Source organism: Tubulanus polymorphus, chromosome 12, assembly GCF_964204645.1.
Source record: "Tubulanus polymorphus chromosome 12, tnTubPoly1.2, whole genome shotgun sequence".
In the NCBI taxonomy this organism is placed as follows: Eukaryota; Metazoa; Nemertea; class Palaeonemertea; order Tubulaniformes; family Tubulanidae; genus Tubulanus; species Tubulanus polymorphus.
The window spans coordinates 10,674,413-10,695,165 of NC_134036.1; the positions used below are offsets into that span (position 1 = coordinate 10,674,413).

The window sequence follows — 20,753 nt, forward strand, 5'->3', positions numbered from 1 at the left end:
TTTTTCAGATGAACCACCAAAAACAAATACTATTAAAAAGATTCATCAATCAGCTGCTGCTTTCGGGTTATATATAAAATCTGATTATCCAGAACTAATTGAAAGTGAATATTATAATTACAGAAATGAAAATGTTATCAATCATTTTTGTGACTTATTAATTGAATATGAAATAAGATTTAATGAAAAGTTGAATAAGAATATAGAAATTATAATGACAGAAGAAGATAAAGAAGAAAGTTTGCAGATAAATGTTATTATTGTGAAAAGATATTTAATTATAAAATGTTGAATTAAAAAATGAATATGTTAAAGATGAAGTCTATAATAGAACATTGAATATTTGGAATCATTTCAAAATAGAAAATCATGGGCAATTATTTATGATTTATATTTAAAATCAGATGTATTATTATTAACCGATATATTCGAAAGGTTTAGAGATGTAAATCTAAAATATTTCGATATTGATCCATGTCATTTTTATTCTAGTCCAGGTTTAACTTGAGACTGTGGGTTAAAATTTACTGATATAAAAATGGATTTGTTAACAAATATAGATCAATAATTATTATTTGAAAAATCTATAAGAGGAGGTGTTTCAGGTGTATTAGGTGATAGATATTTCAATGTAAATGATAACCCTGGATATAAGTTATTATATATAGATGCAAATAATTTGTATGGTTGGGCAATGATGGAACCACAACCTTATGGAGTATTTGAAATAAGTGAAGTTTTACAACGTGAAAATAATGATAAATTTGATTGGAAGAAAAGAATCCTAGATATTGCAGATGATTCGGATACTGGTTACTTCTTTGTTGTAGATTTAGAATATCCTGAAGATAAAAAATTTAAATCTAGAAATCTAGCTTACTGTCCCGAACATAAAACTGTAACTCATGAAGAATTATCAAATTACCAAAAAAGAATTAAACCCGAAAATCATATTCATACAGAAAAGTTAATGGTAACTCAAGAAGATAAATATGATTATGTAGTACATTATAGAATGTTAAAGTTTTATTTGAATCAAGGAATGATCCTAAAAAAGGTACATAGATATATTTCATTTAGTCAATGTAAATGGTTAGAAAAATATATAGATTTTAACAACAAACCGAGAACTGAAGCTAAAACTGATTTCGAGAAAGATTTCTTCAAGTTAATGAATAATGTATTCTATGGTAAGACTTGTGATAATATTAGAAATAGAAATGATATTGAGTTAGTTAGTAATGGTAAAAGAATTAGACATTTATAAACATATCCTAAGTTCATTGGCAACAGAATATTTGATGAAAATTTAGCCGCAGTTAAGATGAGAAGAACTTCTATGAAATTTAATAAACCAATCTATGTTGGCGCTTCAGTTTTAGAATTATCAAAATTACTTATGTATGAATTCTATTATAATGTATTACAACCACTTTTTGGAGAAAAACATATAGAAATCTTATATTTTGATACCGATTCTTACATATTAAAGATAAAAACTGATAACATAACTGATGATTTAAAAACATTAAAACATCATTTTGATTTTAGTAATTATCCTTAAGATCATGAATTGTTTAGCAATGATAATAAAAAAGTTCCCTGTAAATTCAAAGATGAATTAGGTGGTGAAGAAATGATTGAATTCATCGGTATTAGATCTAAAATGTATTCATATAAAACTAAAGAACATGAAGCTAAAAAGTTAAAAGGAATAACCAAAAGTGTAGTAGAAAAGAATATTCATTTCAAAGATTACATCAATTGTATATTCAATGAAGAAGTTAGAAAACATAAGATGAGATGTTTAAGATCTGAAGATCATGAAATGTTTATTGAAGAAATAGAGAAGATAAGTCTAAACCCATTTGATGATAAAAGATATATTTTAGATGATGGAATTCATACAGTTGCTTATGGTTGCAATTTAGATGAATACTTAAAATTTAAAAGAGAAGAAACAAAAGAGAACGAGATAATGAAAAGAATTCTAACGTGTTAATCAAATTTTAATAAAAATATGTATTATAAATGGAGAGTAAACAAACACACAGTGAGAACAACAAATTATTTCTAGATAGAATAAAAGATACTACAAATGTAAAATCAGTAGATTATAAATTTAAGAAGTTAACAGAATTAACTATTCATAAGAAATATCTAATTACAAATATTGATACAGTTACTAATAACTATGGAGATAAATTAGTTATACACTTAGAATATGAAGGATTAAAAGGGAATACACATAAATTCAGTACATATTTACCAGATAGATTTCATAGATTATCAAGTGAAGATTTAGAAGAATTATGTTCTGGAGATTTATATTTCGTATACAAAGGCAGGGAAGTGTGATGAGATGGAATACGGACGCTTTTAATTGCCGGATGTAGGCTATTCAATTCAGCCCGTACATCAAAGGTTACCGCAACAGCAGTAAGCTACGCTTATCGAGTGTGTGTTACCAGCTGAACACCATTCAACATCAACTTTGATTCGGTCGCAGAACAACCCGCAATAGTTTTAGCCCGATAAATGTTCTGCGATCGATACTACGCATGCGCACTGCAGTTCATTGAACAACGTGGAAGTGGCTGTGTATACACATATTTTTCTTTAGAAAATCGGCTGAAATTCAACAATTTCTCGTAAAATTTGTCCAAAAAGGTATGTATTTTTATTCTTCTATATCTCCGAAACCCGGTATCGGAACATTAAGTATTTATATTGTGATTAAAGTCTGTTTTTATGTGTTAAACATATGTTTTTGCCAGTTCGTTCCGATTCCGGGTTTAGCGTTATTTGGGCCTTGAAGATGTCAAATATTTCGGCCCAGACTCGCGCAGCTTTCGTTTCTGACGTCATGTTGCTATGTTACGACACAAACATATACACGAAGTATGATCTTTAAAATGTGTATTTACTACATAATAATGTTACTTAATAACGCTTACATTAGGCCTACAAATTATTGTCCCCCATATAAACCAAGTTGCCTAAATAGCATCAGCAATCTCATTTAATTAACCTTTTTTTGTTTTTAGTCATGGATCTTTGTCGATTGTGTGGAAAAAATGCGAAACCTCCGGATCGTCGTCCTATCGATAAAAATAATTTCAAAAGCCATGTGAAGGAGTTGTTCAACATTGATTTTGATGATGATACTGAACAGTACCAGATATATATCTGTAATATGTGTCGTGTCAAATTACAAAAATGGCGTAAGAACAAAAACGTTAAAAAAACTGTCCCTGTTACAATCAAATTAAAACAATGGACATGTAAACCACTGGTTAATTCCAAGGTTGGACGGCGACTTATTTGTAGTCAAAATTTTATCGATCGATTTTCCATAATGTACTGCTGCCATTCCATTTGAACTGAATTTAAATACTCGATGGTTAATCACTTCAGTCATAGCCTTTTCCAAATATATAGTGTTCCTGCGAAAATAATAATAATGATTATTATTTTAACATGTACTTATCTGGATTTTTTATATTATGTTTATGTATTATTTTCTGTATTCGTTTATTATTTTATAACCTAAAAGGATTGTATTGATTATAAAAATAAATGTAAAAATACCTGTATGTGTGTTTTCTCGTGTTCAGATCGCAGTCTCTGGTCAGCTGAGCCTGAGAAGTACCTATATGAAATAGAAAAGGAAAGAATAAAGTGCCTGCAATTAGGTGGAAACTATTCCGATATTTCATTGATTCAAAAGGAATAACACTCACTAGAATCGGCCGAATTAGTTGATCCTGATCCAGAGGATTCCCGTAATATTTCCGTATCGATCTGAACCAATTCGTCACTATCAGAGAATAGATCGTCAAAATCGTCATCATTTATAATTTCGTTGACAACCGTTGCCATTTTAATACAGCGGAAAGAACCGATATCACGATTGATAAAACACTATATCCGTCTGAAGCGATGTAGAGAGAATCCCACAATGATAACGAAAAAGTCCAAAAATGTTAGTAGTTTATTCAACGTTTCGTCCATGTCCTAATAGTCATCTTCAGAAATAATGAATACTACAGAAATTATGAAAGATATATACAATCCAGAGACAAAGAGACTAATTCAAGTAATCAGAGATGATACTAACTAAAGGAAAATTAACTTAGAAACAGTTACACGCTAAAACAGATTAAAGAGAAGCAGTTAAGAGACAAACTAGGGGGCACTTAAATTTAAGACAATTGTGAATACAAGTTGATCGACTAAAATTGATGAGGGGAAATCAGGTGTTGAGTTTAACCAGTTTACAGAGGAATTTTTATATAAGTTTATTATGGGATGAAAAACCGATATTCGGAAACAACTGATTTATTACAGAGATTCCCGATCTCGCTGGTTATCGCTTATCGGCGCGTTACGTAACAAAGCGCTCGCCGACGAACCGTTATCGGCTTTAGGGCAATTACAACGCACATTCGACAAGAGCTGCACAATAGCGTCCGTATTCCATCTCATCACACTTCCCTGACAAAGGTAAGAATGAAAAAGGGCACCATGAAATAGATTTCGAATAAGAAAATACGTAAAATAAATGGTAGAATTAAAAGAATACAGAATATTTGTTGATTCTAGAAAACTTACAAATTATAAATCTCATAATTTACTAGTTCAATTAGATAGAGAATTCAAGAATTGTGTAGATTTAAAATTAGTAAATATAAATTTATGTAATTCTTTTTACAATATATCGGATAAAACTATTGAAGATAATACTGTTTTAATTCATAATAGAAATGTAGATAAATGGTTTCATCTAATTTTAAAACGAGGATTATATAATTTAGATACATTAGCGCAGGAAATTAATAGAAGAGCTCGGTTGAAAATGGGTTCATCTGCTGGATTTGGATTAAAACTGATTAAAAGTGATAGCTCCGATAAAACAGGGAAGTGTGATGAGATGGAATACGGACGCTATTGTGCAGCTCTTGTCGAATGTGCGTTGTAATTGCCCTAAAGCCGATAACGGTTCGTCGGCGAGCGCTTTGTTACGTAACGCACCGATAAGCGATAACCAGCGAGATCGGGAATCTCCGTAATAATTCAGTTGTTTCCGAATATCGGTTTTTCATCCCATAATAAACTTATATAAAAATTCCTCTGTAAACTGGTTAAACTCAACACCTGATTTCCCCTCATCAATTTTAGTCGATCAACTTGTATTCACAATTGTCTTAAATTTAAGTGCCCCCTAGTTTGTCTCTTAACTGCTTCTCTTTAATCTGTTTTAGCGTGTAACTGTTTCTACGTTAATTTTCCTTTAGTTAGTATCATCTCTGATTACTTGAATTAGTCTCTTTGTCTCTGGATTGTATATATCTTTCATAATTTCTGTAGTATTCATTATTTCTGAAGATGACTATTAGGACATGGACGAAACGTTGAATAAACTACTAACATTTTTGGACTTTTTCGTTATCATTGTGGGATTCTCTCTACATCGCTTCAGACGGATATAGTGTTTTATCAATCGTGATATCGGTTCTTTCCGCTGTATTAAAATGGCAACGGTTGTCAACGAAATTATAAATGATGACGATTTTGACGATCTATTCTCTGATAGTGACGAATTGGTTCAGATCGATACGGAAATATTACGGGAATCCTCTGGATCAGGATCAACTAATTCGGCCGATTCTAGTGAGTGTTATTCCTTTTGAATCAATGAAATATCGGAATAGTTTCCACCTAATTGCAGGCACTTTATTCTTTCCTTTTCTATTTCATATAGGTACTTCTCAGGCTCAGCTGACCAGAGACTGCGATCTGAACACGAGAAAACACACATACAGGTATTTTTACATTTATTTTTATAATCAATACAATCCTTTTAGGTTATAAAATAATAAACGAATACAGAAAATAATACATAAACATAATATAAAAAATCCAGATAAGTACATGTTAAAATAATAATCATTATTATTATTTTCGCAGGAACACTATATATTTGGAAAAGGCTATGACTGAAGTGATTAACCATCGAGTATTTAAATTCAGTTCAAATGGAATGGCAGCAGTACATTATGGAAAATCGATCGATAAAATTTTGACTACAAATACGTCGCCGTCCAGACTTGGAATTAACCAGTGGTTTACAAAAATTCAAGATACATTATGTTCCGCCATTCACATAAGCACTGCGAAAGATTTGGATAAAATGTGGGCAAAGTTTCATGTTGTGATAGTCACAGGGACAGTTTTTTTAACGTTTTTGTTCTTACGCCATTTTTGTAATTTGACACGACACATATTACAGATATATATCGGGTACTGTTCAGTATCATCATCAAAATCAATGTTGAACAACTCCTTCACATGGCTTTTGAAATTTTTTTATCGATAGGCCGACGATCCGGAGGTTTCGCATTTTTTCCACACAATCGACAAAGATCCATGACTAAAAACAAGAAAAGGTTAATTAAATGAGATTGCTGATGCTATTTAGGTAACTTGGTTTATATGGGGGACAATAATTTGTAGGCCTAATGTAAGCGTTATTAAGTAACATTATTATGTAGTAAATACACATTTTAAAGATCATACTTCGTGTATATGTTTTTGTCGTAACATAGCAACATGACGTCAGAAACGAAAGCTGCGCGAGTCTGGGCCGAAATATTTGACATCTTCAAGGCCCAAATAACGCTAAACCCGGAATCGGAACGAACTGGCAAAAACATATGTTTAACACATAAAAACAGACTTTAATCACAATATAAATACTTAATGTTGCGATTCCGGGTTTCGGAGATATAGAAGAATAAAAATACAAAACTTTTTCTGGACAAATTTTACGAGAAATTGTTGAATTTCAACCGATTTTCTAAAGAAAAATATGTGTATACACAGCCACTTCCACGTGGTTCAATGAACTGCAGTGCGCATGCGTAGTATCGATCGCAGAACATTTATCGGGCTAAAACTATTGCGGGTTGTTCTGCGACCGAATCAAAGTTGATGTTGACTGGTGTTCAGCTGGTAACACACACTCGATAAGCGTAGCTTACTGCTGTTGCGGTAACCTTTGATGTACGGGCTGAATTGAATAGCCTACATCCGGCAATTAAAAGCGTCCGTATTCCATCTCATCACACTTCCCTGGATAAAATAAGAATAAAATTAGGTAATGAAGATCAACATGCATTTATGGTAAAAAACCTATAGCTAAATTGCTAGGAATTGCACCAGATATTGTTACAGGAAACATAGATGGTAATTCAAACTTAATACCTTACACGCACTTTTATATTTATTGCCATTTAATTGATCCTACAAAAACATTCGAAGCAACTAAAGATAGAATTTGTAATTCTAGTATATTAAATATTTTACCATTAAAAAATGTTAAAAAATTTGGAACGCGAATAAATTATAATTTAGCTGAATGTGATTTTAAACCTTGCATTCCTAAATTTAATAATTTTAAATTAGAAATAAGAAATCATAATGGTTATTTAATTGATTTGAATAATTTCCCTGTAATTGATGAATTAGTTATAAGATGTAGAGAGTAATTTTTTTCACTATATAAATGAATATAACTGTTGGACCGAGTATATGTTTTGGATTTGATTTTAAACGTGAGAAAGAAATGAAATTTAACGTTAATGATGTAATTACACATATCAAAAATATTGCTTTTTCTAATGAAACAACATTTGAGTATGAAACAACAATAAATAAAGAAACTTTAAATGTAGAAAAGATTACTAATTTAATTAGAGAATCTTTAAGATTTTATGAATTAGATGAAGATTTTATCATCGATGATATTAAAAAAATAATAATTGAAATATATACAAATGAAACTAGTAATGAAATAAATGTTGAATTAATCATAAATAAGATAACTAAATATTTTGATGATAGTAATTCTTTTGATAAATGAATTAGTGATAATAAGTGGATAATAACTGGATTATATAATGGAGCATTACTATCAGTTTGGAACAGTTGGTTATTCAATGGTATTAAAAAAAGTATTCAAAATGGGAAGTGTTAATGTTGATAGATTTGATATCAATGATATTTTAAAATTAACATTAGCAGTTACTTTATCTAATTTAACTATTGATTATTTAGAAAAACAAAAATATATTCCTCCCATATAAATACATAATTATTTTATTGAATAAATGGCTTCTGCAGTTATAACTATTATAGGATCAGCAATTGTTAACGCTTTAGCATTTACTGGTGGCGGTTAATAATTTAAGCATATTGATAAAAATGGATCATTAACAGAACAAAAAAGACATAACTTAGCATTAGAGAAATACAATAAAGCAGCAGAAGAATATAGAGAAAAAAGACAAAACTATATGGATTATATTAACAAAGAATTATATGATCAGAAGATTTCACATAGAGATTTTCAATCAGTTGATGATGCAATGAGTTTATATAACGCGGTAACCAATAAAGAAAAATTACATCTATACAAACCTAAATTATCAGATTATTATACCCCAAGTAAAGAACAACAGAAATATGAAATGATATGGATTTTAGGTGGAACTGTTATTGTTATATTTGTAGCATATAAGTTTACTAATTAGTAATTTTTTTTGCTAAATAAATGGAAGATAAAGTTGATAATATTGATATTATTCCTCATGATATAAATAAAACTAAATTAAAAACATATTTTGAAAAACAAATATTAGAATTTGAAAGTGACTTAAAGATAAAAAAGAAAACATATTTAAAAAGTAAAATTATATATTATTTGATTATAAGTGGTTCGGTTACAATTAGTTCTGTAATAACATTTCTAGCAATATTCAGTCCATTAACACCTTTAGCTATATCAATTGGTGTATTAGGATTAAGTTCAAGTGTTTTAACTAGTATAAGTTCAAAATTAAATATAAAAAGTAATAAAGAAAAAATTAAAACTAATATAAAAGAAATTAATAAATTAAAGAATACACTAGATTATATAATAAGTTTAAATGGCCATATAACAGTTGAAGAACAAGATAAATTATTAAAAGAATTAATAAATTATTAATTTTTTAATTATATAAATGGTAGATAGTTTTCCAAAAGCTTTCCAATATAATAAATCAATTAAATATAATATTCCAGCAATAGATTTTAATAAAGATATTACATACAGAAATAAAGTTTTAAATTCATTAATTGATTTATATATTTATGTTACTGAAAGTAATAATTTTCATGTAAAGATGGAAAATATATTTCATGTGTATACAATTAATTTCAAAAATTTAAATGAGGCATAACAATGGTTATTAAAACCTAATATGAAGTATTGGCAGAACCACTTAAATTTTGCTGTTTATTGCGCAACAACAGGATGTGGAATTAGTTGGAATGATCATTTAAACAAACCACGTTTACCATTGATGTTATCACTTTTTAGATTTCATACTTATTTTCAAATAAAATTAATATTAGATGAATTAGAATGTCCTTTACCAGGTTCAAAATATTTTAAAGAATTGAATAATAATATTAATTTTTCTAAGTTTTATAAAATATGTAATGAATTTAATATTAATTCAAATAAAGATTTTAGAGCAAAATTTGGAACAATGGGTGGATTAGGAATATTGTATACTAAAGAATTTGGAAAAATAATAACAAATTCTGATATAAGAACACTAAATTGGAATGAATTACCAAAATATTATAATAATATACAACAACAAAACAATAATGGTTGGGTTAATTTCATTTTAGAAAATAGTGAAGGTTTTACTTAAGCTGGTATACAAAGAATAAATCAATATATTAGAACTTATTTGATATGTATTCTAGGTGCGCAAGTTGAAACAAGATCACCAATAATTGGAAATGATAACACTTCATTCGATGCGCAGAAACAATTCCAAGTATTATTTGAAGATTCAATGCATAATGATAACAATAGATAGATTCCAGAAAACATTGTAAGATATCAAAATTATTTAGATAAATCACATATTAGATTAAATTATTGTATAGGACCTAATCTATTAATTATTTCTAATGATTTAGTATTAAAGATGGGAAATATAATTGGTTATAATAATCTAATTAAAACTGCAACAATAAATAATTCATTTGGATTAAATGATATAAATAAAAAGATTATTACTACTCCAAAATTAATGGAAGGTGAAAAAAATAAAAAACACATTCAATCAACAGAAACTAAAACTAATAATATTAAATTAAATAATGATTCTAAAATAAAAGATTACAATACATCAGAAAATATAAAAACTGATAATATTCAACATGAAATAATTAAACTAAATGATGATAATAAATCCCATGAAAATGCTAAACTAGCTTTAACTTGTATAGGAATTGTAATCGGAGGAATATTATATTTTAAATTTTAATTTTTTTATTATGTAAATGGCAGAAGGTGGAGAAGATATTGGAATTGATACTTTTGGTGACGCTCCCGGTATAAGTGATGAACAACCAACTGATTTTGATGAAACAAGTCTTAATGACGGTGATGATAATAAAATAGAATATAATACTAATTTAGGTGAAGATGATGATTCCGAATTACGTGAAAAATTAATAAAATATTTAAAAGATCCTGAAAGTGGTAGAATTTCAACTAGAAGAGAAAGAAAAGAATTTATGAAACTATTAGAAAAGCAACAAGAAAACTATCCTGATAAACCTAGGGAATTATATAAAATGAAATCTAGAGTAACAGATACAATTGTTAACGAATTATTACCAAAAGTTGTAATACATGAAATTGATTCAGAAGGTGTTGTAGAACAAATTTTAAAAGTTGACCCATTTTGATTATTAATTTAGAATTTAAAAATGATTCATGGTATTATAATCTTGATTTAAATAGGATTATTGTAACAATTCAATTATCTAGAATGGGTCAAGAAAATATTTTTGAACCTGAAATGCGAGCAAGATCTACAATTGAAGGTTCAAAAGGCGGTAGAGAATTTCTCAGAATTATATGGAATGCACTCGATAGAATAAATGAAGAAGAACCAATTCCTAATAATGATATAAACAAATATTCACCATTTGAAAATCCAAATCCAAATCCTACTGATGTTGATCCAGAAACATCGAGAAGAGATATTCAACAAATTGATAATGATTCAAGTCAATTACAATTAACATTAGAATAAAAAATTGATAGATTAAGAGATTCAGAAGAAGAGATGAATAGTACTGGAATAAATCGAATGCAATCTTTACTAGAAAAAGGATTACTTGATTTAACTGATGAAGAATTAAAAGAATTTCCTGAACAAGCACGTAGAGAAATTAAAGGTATGCAAGAATCATCTGATGAAATTGCTAATATTAAGATGAGATTTTCTAAAATAACCATGTTAGAAAAAGAATTAACTAATGCAGATGAAGAATTAAAACAATTAGAATTAAATAGAGATCATCAAGTAATAGAGGAAGCTGATTATGAAAGCAGAAAGTTAGCTTTAGTAAAAGAAATAGATGATTTAGAATATAACATAGAATTGCAGGAAAAAGAAAAAGATACATTATTTAAATCATATGATCTTAATCGTATTAAAAAATTAAAAGTTATTTTTAAAGATTTGTTGATAAAACCAGATTCTAAAATATCATTGAAAGATAGAATAAGATTGTTATTTATATTAGAAGGAATCACAATTCTTTCAATTCTAACAGCTGTAACTATGTTATTTACAACAATGGGTTTAGCTATATCAAATGCTTTGAAATCTACTCCTACTCCCAATAAACCAGATAAACCCCCAGATAATAATTATATACAAGATAAAGTTAAGAATGGTTTAAAGAAATTAGCAAAATATTTATGGGAACTATCAAAGAAATCTGCTGCAGCAGCATTGCCAGGAATTATTGCATCAATTGTTGGTTTTATATTGAAATCTGCAGGAAACATTATTAACTTTGCTGCTGAACATATTATTTATTTTTAATTACAGTTGTAAGTGCTATTATTTTTGGGTTAGTAAACATGATCAAAAATAAATAATTAATTTGTTTGTTAGATAAATGAGTGGGAGTTATATCAATCCTTCTAAGAATCATAGAATATCTAATGCTATTAAAGCAGAAAGATCACATCATATAATTACTCATAACCCTTCTAATATTAATCCTGATGAAACTTTATGTGTTAGAATTCCTAGATTAACACAAAATACTTTTTATGTTCCAAATAGTATTTATTTATCAGCCGATATAAAAGTTACCGGTAATAATAATAATTATGTTGTTGATAATGTTGGAAGATATTTGATTAAAAAGTTAACTATAAAGATTGGTCCAGAAACAGTTTTCTCATTAGATGATTATAATTTATTTATGCATTATAAAGATTTATGGTTAACTAAAGAAAATAGAAAAAATATGATATTTCAAGGCATCCAATCAGAAAACCAAAATAAATTAAGATCAGAAGCACATAATGCAATATTAACTAATGCTGTAGAAAAATTGATAAAAAGTATATATGGAAGCAAATATAAAATTCCATTAGACTTTGAATTGATAAATAACAATGCACCTTTATATAAATACGCAATTCAAGAAGACGTTATATTCGAAATAACATTTGCTCCTGTAAATGAAATTGTAATATCTAGCGTTAATAAAGATATGAGTTATAAATTATCGAATATATGTTTAGAATATGACACAGTAACTGATGAAAATATTTCAAGTATAATTCAAACTCAATACAATCAAGGATTTTCATTATTATATGATTATATTGATAAATTTAAAACTGTTACTATTAATGCAAATGATGAAATAATTAATGAGAATATTATCTTCCCAAGAAGATCTATTAAAGGTATATTAATATTTTTTACCATTGCAACATATACTAATGGCGCAATAAATGTTGATAATTATTATAATCCTGAAATAACAAAAGTGGAAATAACTATCGAAGGAATAGCAAATAAAATATTTTGTCAAGAAATGAGAATGATTGATCAATGGCCAGAAATTAGAAAACATTTTATGAATGAAAAAGTGAAATCATCTGAAAATTGTAACATTAATCAAATTGATTATTATACCGGTAATAAATATGCATTATGGTTAGATTTTAGAACAACAGAGGATAATTCATTACATGGTTCTGGAAAAAAAATACAAAACACTAAAGATGGAATACAATTATTCATGACAAAGAATAAAGGAATCAAAAATTTTAAAATGTACATTTATATTATATCTGACGAGCAATTAAATATTATAAATTCTCAATTAAATAGTGTTATGTATTAGAATTTTAACTTTAATAAAAATATATGTAATAAATGGAAGGAGGTAAAGTATATAAACATATTCCATACATCGATACACATGAAAATAATGATGATTTATATTATGTAATACCTTGTAATATAGCTTTGATATTTGATTCTATTTTCAAAATTTATAAAACTAAACTAATAGAAATCGATAATAATAAAAGTGGTGTTGTTGATAATTTAAGTAATGTAATACCTTCTACATCTAATAATGTAATACCTACTACATCTAATAATGTAATACCTACTACATCTAATAATGAAATAATATTAAATGTTAGTGAAAATAGAAATTATTGTGGATATTGTAAAAGTGAATTTTCAAACGCTACATCAAATTGGAATAAACATATGAATACAAGGGTACATATAAATAATGTTATAGAACGTGTTGGTTTAAAAGAATTTATAGAACACCCATTTAGATATGTTACAAAGTTTGTTTCAAATCAAAAAGTAAATGGTGAAAAAATATATGAAGATTTATTATTAGCAACACCTAATAAAGATGAATTAGATCTAACCGATGCTAATGAAATATTAAAACCAAACACTGTAAATGAAATATTAGGAGCAAACACTAATAAAGATTCTATGAAACATAAAGTAGAACATAATGATAAATTTGATTGGATGAATAAGCATACCAATGAAACAACTATTGATGATGCGGTAAAGAAGGTGAAGAATAAGTATAAAAATAATGAAGAATTTGAAGAAGATTCGGTAGAGAGTTTGAATAGATTGTTAGGGTCTGATAGTGAAAGTGATTAAAATATTAATTATATTTAACTGAAATAATAATATTGGTTGAAAATTGTATAAAATAATAGTAAATAAAAAAGGGGGTTTTAAGTATTTAAGGTATTTAAGGTATCTAATACATATCTAATACATATCTAATTCATATTATTTGAAAATACCTTAAATTATATTTCTTTTTTAAATTTATATTGAAACCTCAGTAATAATAAATAACCTTTATTATTTTCAAACTTATTCATATATTAGTTGAAAAAATAAAAATAAATTGGTTGAAAATTGTATAAATAATATTTATTTTAAAAAAGGGGGTTTTAAGTATTTAAGGTATCTAATAGGGATCTAATAGGGTATCAATTAGGGTATCTAATAGGGCATCAGGTATTAGGGTATCTAATAGGGTAGCTAATACATAGATATATAAATAGTTATTTTATAAATTTATATTCATAGGGAAATTGTAGTCTCAGTAATAATTTTGAACCTTTATTATTCTTTAATTTATTCATATATTCATCATGTAATTCAGTAGGTATAATTTGATTTTCTTCCAATGATTGCTGCATAGATTTTTTATCTTTATTGTAGAATAAAACTAGAAATCTTATATTCTCCCTAAAGTCTTTAACAATTGAATTATATTTTTGATTTAAAACCCATGTTGTTATCCCAAAATGTCTTCCAGAGAAAGCTAGATAACATATCTCACTTTCTCTAACTTTTGAATCATGTAAATTTGCGCAATCATCTACAATGAATAATGTATTTGATCCTTTATAAGTATCAATTGCTATTTTTATACAATTATCTAAATTTTCTTTTACTGTTTTAGGATCTAATATAATAAACTTTTTTATCTTAACTATATCTCTATTATATGTTTTATTCATTTCATAAGTAGGACAGAATAATATTATATTATCACAATGATTCTTATAAATAGTTTCTAACAAATCTAATATGAAATGTGTTTTACTACAGTTTGTTACTCCAGTAACTAACATATTATGCGGTTCAAATATAAATAAATCTTTATTCATTTATTCTTTTAATTTTACTAGATAAAATCCATTCATTAAATTTATCATCTTAACCTTTATATTTCACCAAAGAATACTTTTTTCCTTTAAGAGTTTATGTTTTCAATACTTTTTCTATTTTGTATTCTATTTCATCTGGATTTGGTACAAATGATAATTCTTGTTCATAGAAATAACCTAATATTTCTTCATCTTGTAGATCTTCTAATTTATAAACAAAAGGTTTAGTTAATATTATCTTTTTAATCTTGAATATTTCTTCAGTAAAATTTGGGGTATAACCTTTATAAAATGTTTTTCTATATTTAGATATTCTTACGTGTTGTCCAATTTTAAATTTAGGTTCTCCGAAATCATGTGTAACCAACGCGCCATATAAATTATTCCAAACTATTTCCGAATTATCTTCTTTTCTAGCTTGTATAGGTTTCATATTTATAGAACTATGTTTAGAATTATTATAACCTTTCACTAAATCATCTAACACATCGATATATTTATATGTTTCATTAGCAGTAAAATATTTCCACATTCTAGTTTTCAATGTTTTATTAAATCTTTCTATAATAGATGCTTTTTTATCTGAATGTGTTGAAAAATAATCTACATCGTTATCAGATAATAGTTTTTTGAAATGTTTGCTATAGAATTCCTTACCTTCATCAAATTGTATCTTATCTGGAATAGCTTCTTTAAATATAGATTTAAAAGCATTTGTCACTTCTATACCAGTTTTACTTTTGATTGGTATACTCCATGCGTATCTACTGAATATGTCTATAACATTTAGTATCCAGAAATATCCTTTGTTGTATTCCTCTAAGTTCTTCATGTCAATTAAATCTGCTTGCCATTGTTGATCAATATATGAAACCATAACTTTTCTTGTTAAATAAGTTTTATCCATTTTCTTGTGTATTTGATATGTTGGTTGATTTCGTAACCATGATTTTAATTCACTATATATTATATCACCATGTGGGTGCCGTACGGCGCCATTTTCATTATTAGATTTAATTTTATTCCATAATTCAGTAACGTTAGAATATGATACTTCACTTTCTGGGTTATAATATAAATCTCTTAAATATTGTTCTTTTTTCATCTTCTTTTAATCCATTAATAATAATTTAGATTTAGTTTCAATGACTTTATGATTTGACTTATTTTCTGGTATGATAGGTTTATTATCATTGGAATCATCTTTATCATTAGATTTGAATTTTGATTTATATATTACACCGGATAATATAATAACTGTTACTAATCCAATTGTAATATATAATTTATAATTACTTCCAGCATTAAAAGAATCAGATGGATTATTATCAATATCAGATAAAGTCTGTGATTCATTTATATCAGTTAATTTCTTTTTCTTAGCTTTTTTTAATTCTGCAGATCTTTTACCTAATTCTCTTGCCCATTTAATTTGTTTCTCGGATCTAGGCTTCTTCTTAACTCCATCACTCATTTATTTTAGTTAATTTTTGTTCTGATTCATTTTCTGTTTCGACGTTTGGTTGTAGTACAGCGTCATCTGTTTCGTTCTTACCTGATTTATATTCCACAGGCTTGATGTTCGAAAATGTAATGACGCCAGTAGAAATTAATGTCATAACCGATCCTAATTGAAATGAAGCATATCCAACCCATTTTTGTAATTCAGTCATAACTAAGTAGTCATTTTTCAAATCACTATATAATTCATTTTCATCATTAATTGGTATTAACTGGTTACATAATTTTGAATAACATTTGACAATACCATCTGAAATAGAATCATTTATTCTAGCTAATCTTGCTTCTTCATAAATCTTAAAATATTTTATTACTTTATCTGGTTTCATAGCATCTAATTCTTGAAAAGTAATAGTCTTAGTTAAAAACTCTCTACACTTTCCGCTAGCAATCAATAGTTCAAGATGGTGTTTACAATATAAATAGTATTAATAATCTATATTGTTATTAACTTGAATAGAATTAGAAACAACTGGCTCCTTATTATCACTAATGCCCAAATCATCTAATGTTTTTTCAATATCAATACTATTCTTACTCGATTTCTTTGACATTTATATTAGAGAAATTTAATAAGAAAAATATTATAAGTATTATAAAATGATACTAGATAGTTAAAGTTAAAGAATTCTAGTATTGACTACTGATACTAGCTATTTGAATTTAAAGAATTTATATTTGAATCTATTCAAAATATAAATTATTCTCTTTTTGAAAAGAAAATATTAAAAATATAATAGAATTCACTAGCTAGTTGAAGTTATTGTTTTTTATTATATTTTATTTAAATTCTATTTGATATCTCACTACTATTGTCTATCTATTAGGAGCAGTAATTATAACTGTCCAGATAAGTCATTTCGGATCCTCGATATCAAATCCTCAACTGAAAATAAATTCAAAGAAACGACTGGTGGAAATATTATTTCATAAACAGATATATTTATTATACAAATTTTAGCGATTGATAATAGAACAATGGAGAACATTAGAAATGCGGTCCAATCGGACCGGTTATTGCGCAATACTTAGTTAACAGTAAACAATACAATATTAAAACAGATATATACAATCGAGATTACATTTTTGATATCTAAGACCTTCAGTATTATAATTTATAATTTTGTCCAGAATTCTTTATTTACTGGATTGTTTCCAATCGTTTCTTCAATTTCTGGTAAATGTCTTACTACTTCACTAAATGCTAATCCTAATATTTTGATTTTTTCATATTTTATTAATCTACCTACTCTTCTCAGTTTTCTTTCAGAACCGGCACTGATATCTATGTTCTTTTTAACCCACAGCCCCCAAGAAATCCCCTCAGTTTCTTTATCAAACATTGAAAACCCTATATTTAGATAACCCCCGAAAATGATGTGGTCCCATAGGTGATTTGCTTTTCTATTTAATATGGTTTTATAACTTTTTTTTAAGATATCAGTAATTTCAGCAAATGAAATAACTTCTACACTTTGTATTTCCGGAAAGTTTAAATGTTCTGTGTCAATGATTAATTTAGATTTTAAAAACTCGTTCAACTCTTCTCCACTCATTTTCTTAGTTTTCGATTCTTTGAGCCCCAACAGCAATTTGAGTCGCGTTGCTGGTAATTTTGGTAATTGTAGTTCGCGCGGTAATTGTTTATTATGTATTACATCACTCAGAATTTTCACCATTTCTTGATGATAGTCCAAATGTTCTTGTAATTTTGTGAAGTTTGTTCGTCAATTACGAGAGTTTCATCCTCCATTTCTATTGATTCCTGAGTTTCACTATCCAGTAGCATCGTTCCTCATCCGTTGGTTGGCTTATAATTTCTGGTTGATCTTTGTGTTCCATTTTAATCTAAAAGATGTCGTGAAAATGAATTACTGTACTTAAATATGTTTAAAGGTTTCCCTACTTCATAATATATGTACTTACATTTAGATTTAGAACTGTTAACTGTGTTTTGAGAGAGAATATCCAATACGTACTATGTATGTGAAAGTTGATTTCTAACTGCCGACGTAGCGCACGTTCGACCAAACTAATTATTTCTGCACAGATGTTCTTTATGATGAAGTTAATTAATTCTTTAGAATTGAAAACAAGATATAATTGGCAACATATGTTTTAGTAGTAAACAAGAGGTATGTATTATATACATACAAAGCTCAAATAGAATTGCCAGCTTTCTAACCACTGATTAAAACCTCAGAATGCGGTTGATTCTGTGAAATACTATTCCATAATTCCACAAATGTCTTTGCTTTATCCAGTTGATCTAAATATAACTGTAAATCTAGTTTATTAGATTTAATTATGTTTTCCTTCTTTTCTAAAGGTCTTAGATTCTTCCAATTCCAAATAAGTTTTTTATTGTATTCATCATTCATGTCAAATTTAGAAATCGGCAACACGTGATCAATATGAAAGTATTCACCATAATTATCTATATTCATTTTATCATCGAATTGATATATTATCCATGATTTGAGAAATTCATCTGAACAATCCAATAAATTAGATAGTGTTTCTGAATGTGTTTCTTTGTTGAATAATTGTGTTAATCTAGATCTTAAACATTGTTTTAATCTAAAATTAAGATCTGTTTGATATCTTTCTCTCATATATTCTGTCATATAATCATTATAAGCTTCTCTATTATCTTCTCGACATTGTTTGGTATATAGTTTAGTGCAAGTTTTACAGCAATATTGAAAACCATCTTTGCTAATCTTACGCTTACTAAATTCTGTTAAAGCTAATTTATCTAATTCACATTTAGAACACTTCTTGTAGTATATGTTTATGACACCAGTGTTATTTGTAATATTTATAGTTTGTGGTTGTTCTGATTCCATTTATTATACATATTTTTTACTAAATTGATTTTAGAAGTTCAATGATTTATATCATGTATTATTTCAATCACACTTTACTAACACTTTTAATGTTTAAAAATCTAACTCACACAAATATGAATATTGAAATAATGTTGTAAATATATACTTTTATATTGAATAATCCGTCAATTTAAATGTTATTCATGTATATGATTATTTTAAGAGTAATAGGGGTAATGGGCTTTCAGGTTAAAGGTTGAATCGGTATTCGAAAAACGCCTAATGAAAAACACCGAATCGGAAAACGCATAACGCCTAATTCAAGTAACATCCAAGAAATTGACCTAAATCCCTACGTGAACTATGTACACAACGCTACATAGTTCACGTCGAGTGCGTGGAGCGCCGCCTGTTCCATCTTCGTTTCTACTGTCTTTGGTTACGCAGGCTTATCTGTGTTATTATTTCATATTAAGACAGAGTATTATGATAATAAAAGACATCATTTTATGGAACATATAGTTTATTATTTTTGTTCAAGGAAGTTCAGGGGCTGGACATTATTTAGTCTCTCATTGGTTCGGTAGGTTCGGAAGATTAGCGTGGTTGTGAACATTTTTGGAGGATAATTTTGAGAATGGCTATTTTATCAGTCTCTGTGTGCGTTGTACCTACGAGCGAAGGTTGTACCATATTTATGCATTCCGGTTTCAAAATTCAAGAAAGCCGGTTTATAACCGCGGCGTTTGTTTTCGCGTTATCATAGAAGTGTAAACTGTTTCAGTTTACACTTCTATGGCGTTATGTGATTGATCGCTTGCACGGCGGACATTCTATCATCATCCTATAATGAAGTTTATTAGAGTAGTAGTCTCGTTTCGTGAAGCGTAAAACACATGTATTTTCAAACTGTTCCGTTGATGAGTTGGATTGTGAGTCTCAGTAGATGGTGCAATTACGAAATTAGGTCATTTTCTAGGAATTAGGCGTTATGCGTTTTCCGATTCGGTGTATTTCATTAGGCGTTTTTCGAGTACCGAAGGTTGAATGGTCGAGTTCATTAAAAACAAAACATTAAAAGTAATTTAAAACTATAATATATTTTCATAACCGTGTGTATTTCAGTTGAATAATAGAATAATTATTATCATTAAAATATATTTGATTATATGAATTTGTGTATTGTAAATAAATCAATTGGTCGCGGAGCGGAGCGGTAGCGAAGTGGAGCGACCAATTGATTTAATACAATATGCTTTTTAAATTATTGATATCTTAGA

General features: G+C 27.6%; 2 protein-coding genes across 2 annotated transcripts; one reads left to right on the top strand and one right to left on the bottom strand.

Annotated features, from left to right (window-relative positions):
* Window positions 1-3,268: 3,268 nt before the first annotated feature.
* LOC141913854 (uncharacterized) lies at window positions 3,269-3,882 on the bottom strand. The gene is made up of 3 exons (XM_074805018.1): window positions 3,744-3,882; window positions 3,592-3,652; window positions 3,269-3,446 (listed from the first exon to the last, which is right to left on the bottom strand). The coding sequence occupies exons 1-3, from the start codon at window positions 3,880-3,882 to the stop codon at window positions 3,269-3,271; spliced, it is 378 nt and encodes a 125-aa protein (XP_074661119.1).
* A 1,652-nt stretch (window positions 3,883-5,534) lies between these two features.
* Window positions 5,535-6,433, top strand: LOC141913855 (uncharacterized). The gene is made up of 4 exons (XM_074805019.1): window positions 5,535-5,673; window positions 5,765-5,825; window positions 5,971-6,313; window positions 6,380-6,433. The coding sequence occupies exons 1-4, from the start codon at window positions 5,535-5,537 to the stop codon at window positions 6,431-6,433; spliced, it is 597 nt and encodes a 198-aa protein (XP_074661120.1).
* Window positions 6,434-20,753: the final 14,320 nt, after the last annotated feature.

Excerpts from the sequence above, each read along its gene's own strand:
- LOC141913855 (XM_074805019.1), top strand. The coding sequence starts at position 5,535 with ATGGCAACGGTTGTCAACGAAATTATAAATGATGACGATTTTGACGAT. Across the intron at positions 5,674-5,764 it reads AACTAATTCGGCCGATTCTA|GTACTTCTCAGGCTCAGCTG; the intron begins GTGAGTGTTATT and ends TATTTCATATAG. Across the intron at positions 5,826-5,970 it reads ACGAGAAAACACACATACAG|GAACACTATATATTTGGAAA; the intron begins GTATTTTTACAT and ends TTATTTTCGCAG.
- LOC141913854 (XM_074805018.1), bottom strand. The coding sequence starts at position 3,882 with ATGGCAACGGTTGTCAACGAAATTATAAATGATGACGATTTTGACGAT. Across the intron at positions 3,653-3,743 it reads AACTAATTCGGCCGATTCTA|GTACTTCTCAGGCTCAGCTG; the intron begins GTGAGTGTTATT and ends TATTTCATATAG. Across the intron at positions 3,447-3,591 it reads ACGAGAAAACACACATACAG|GAACACTATATATTTGGAAA; the intron begins GTATTTTTACAT and ends TTATTTTCGCAG.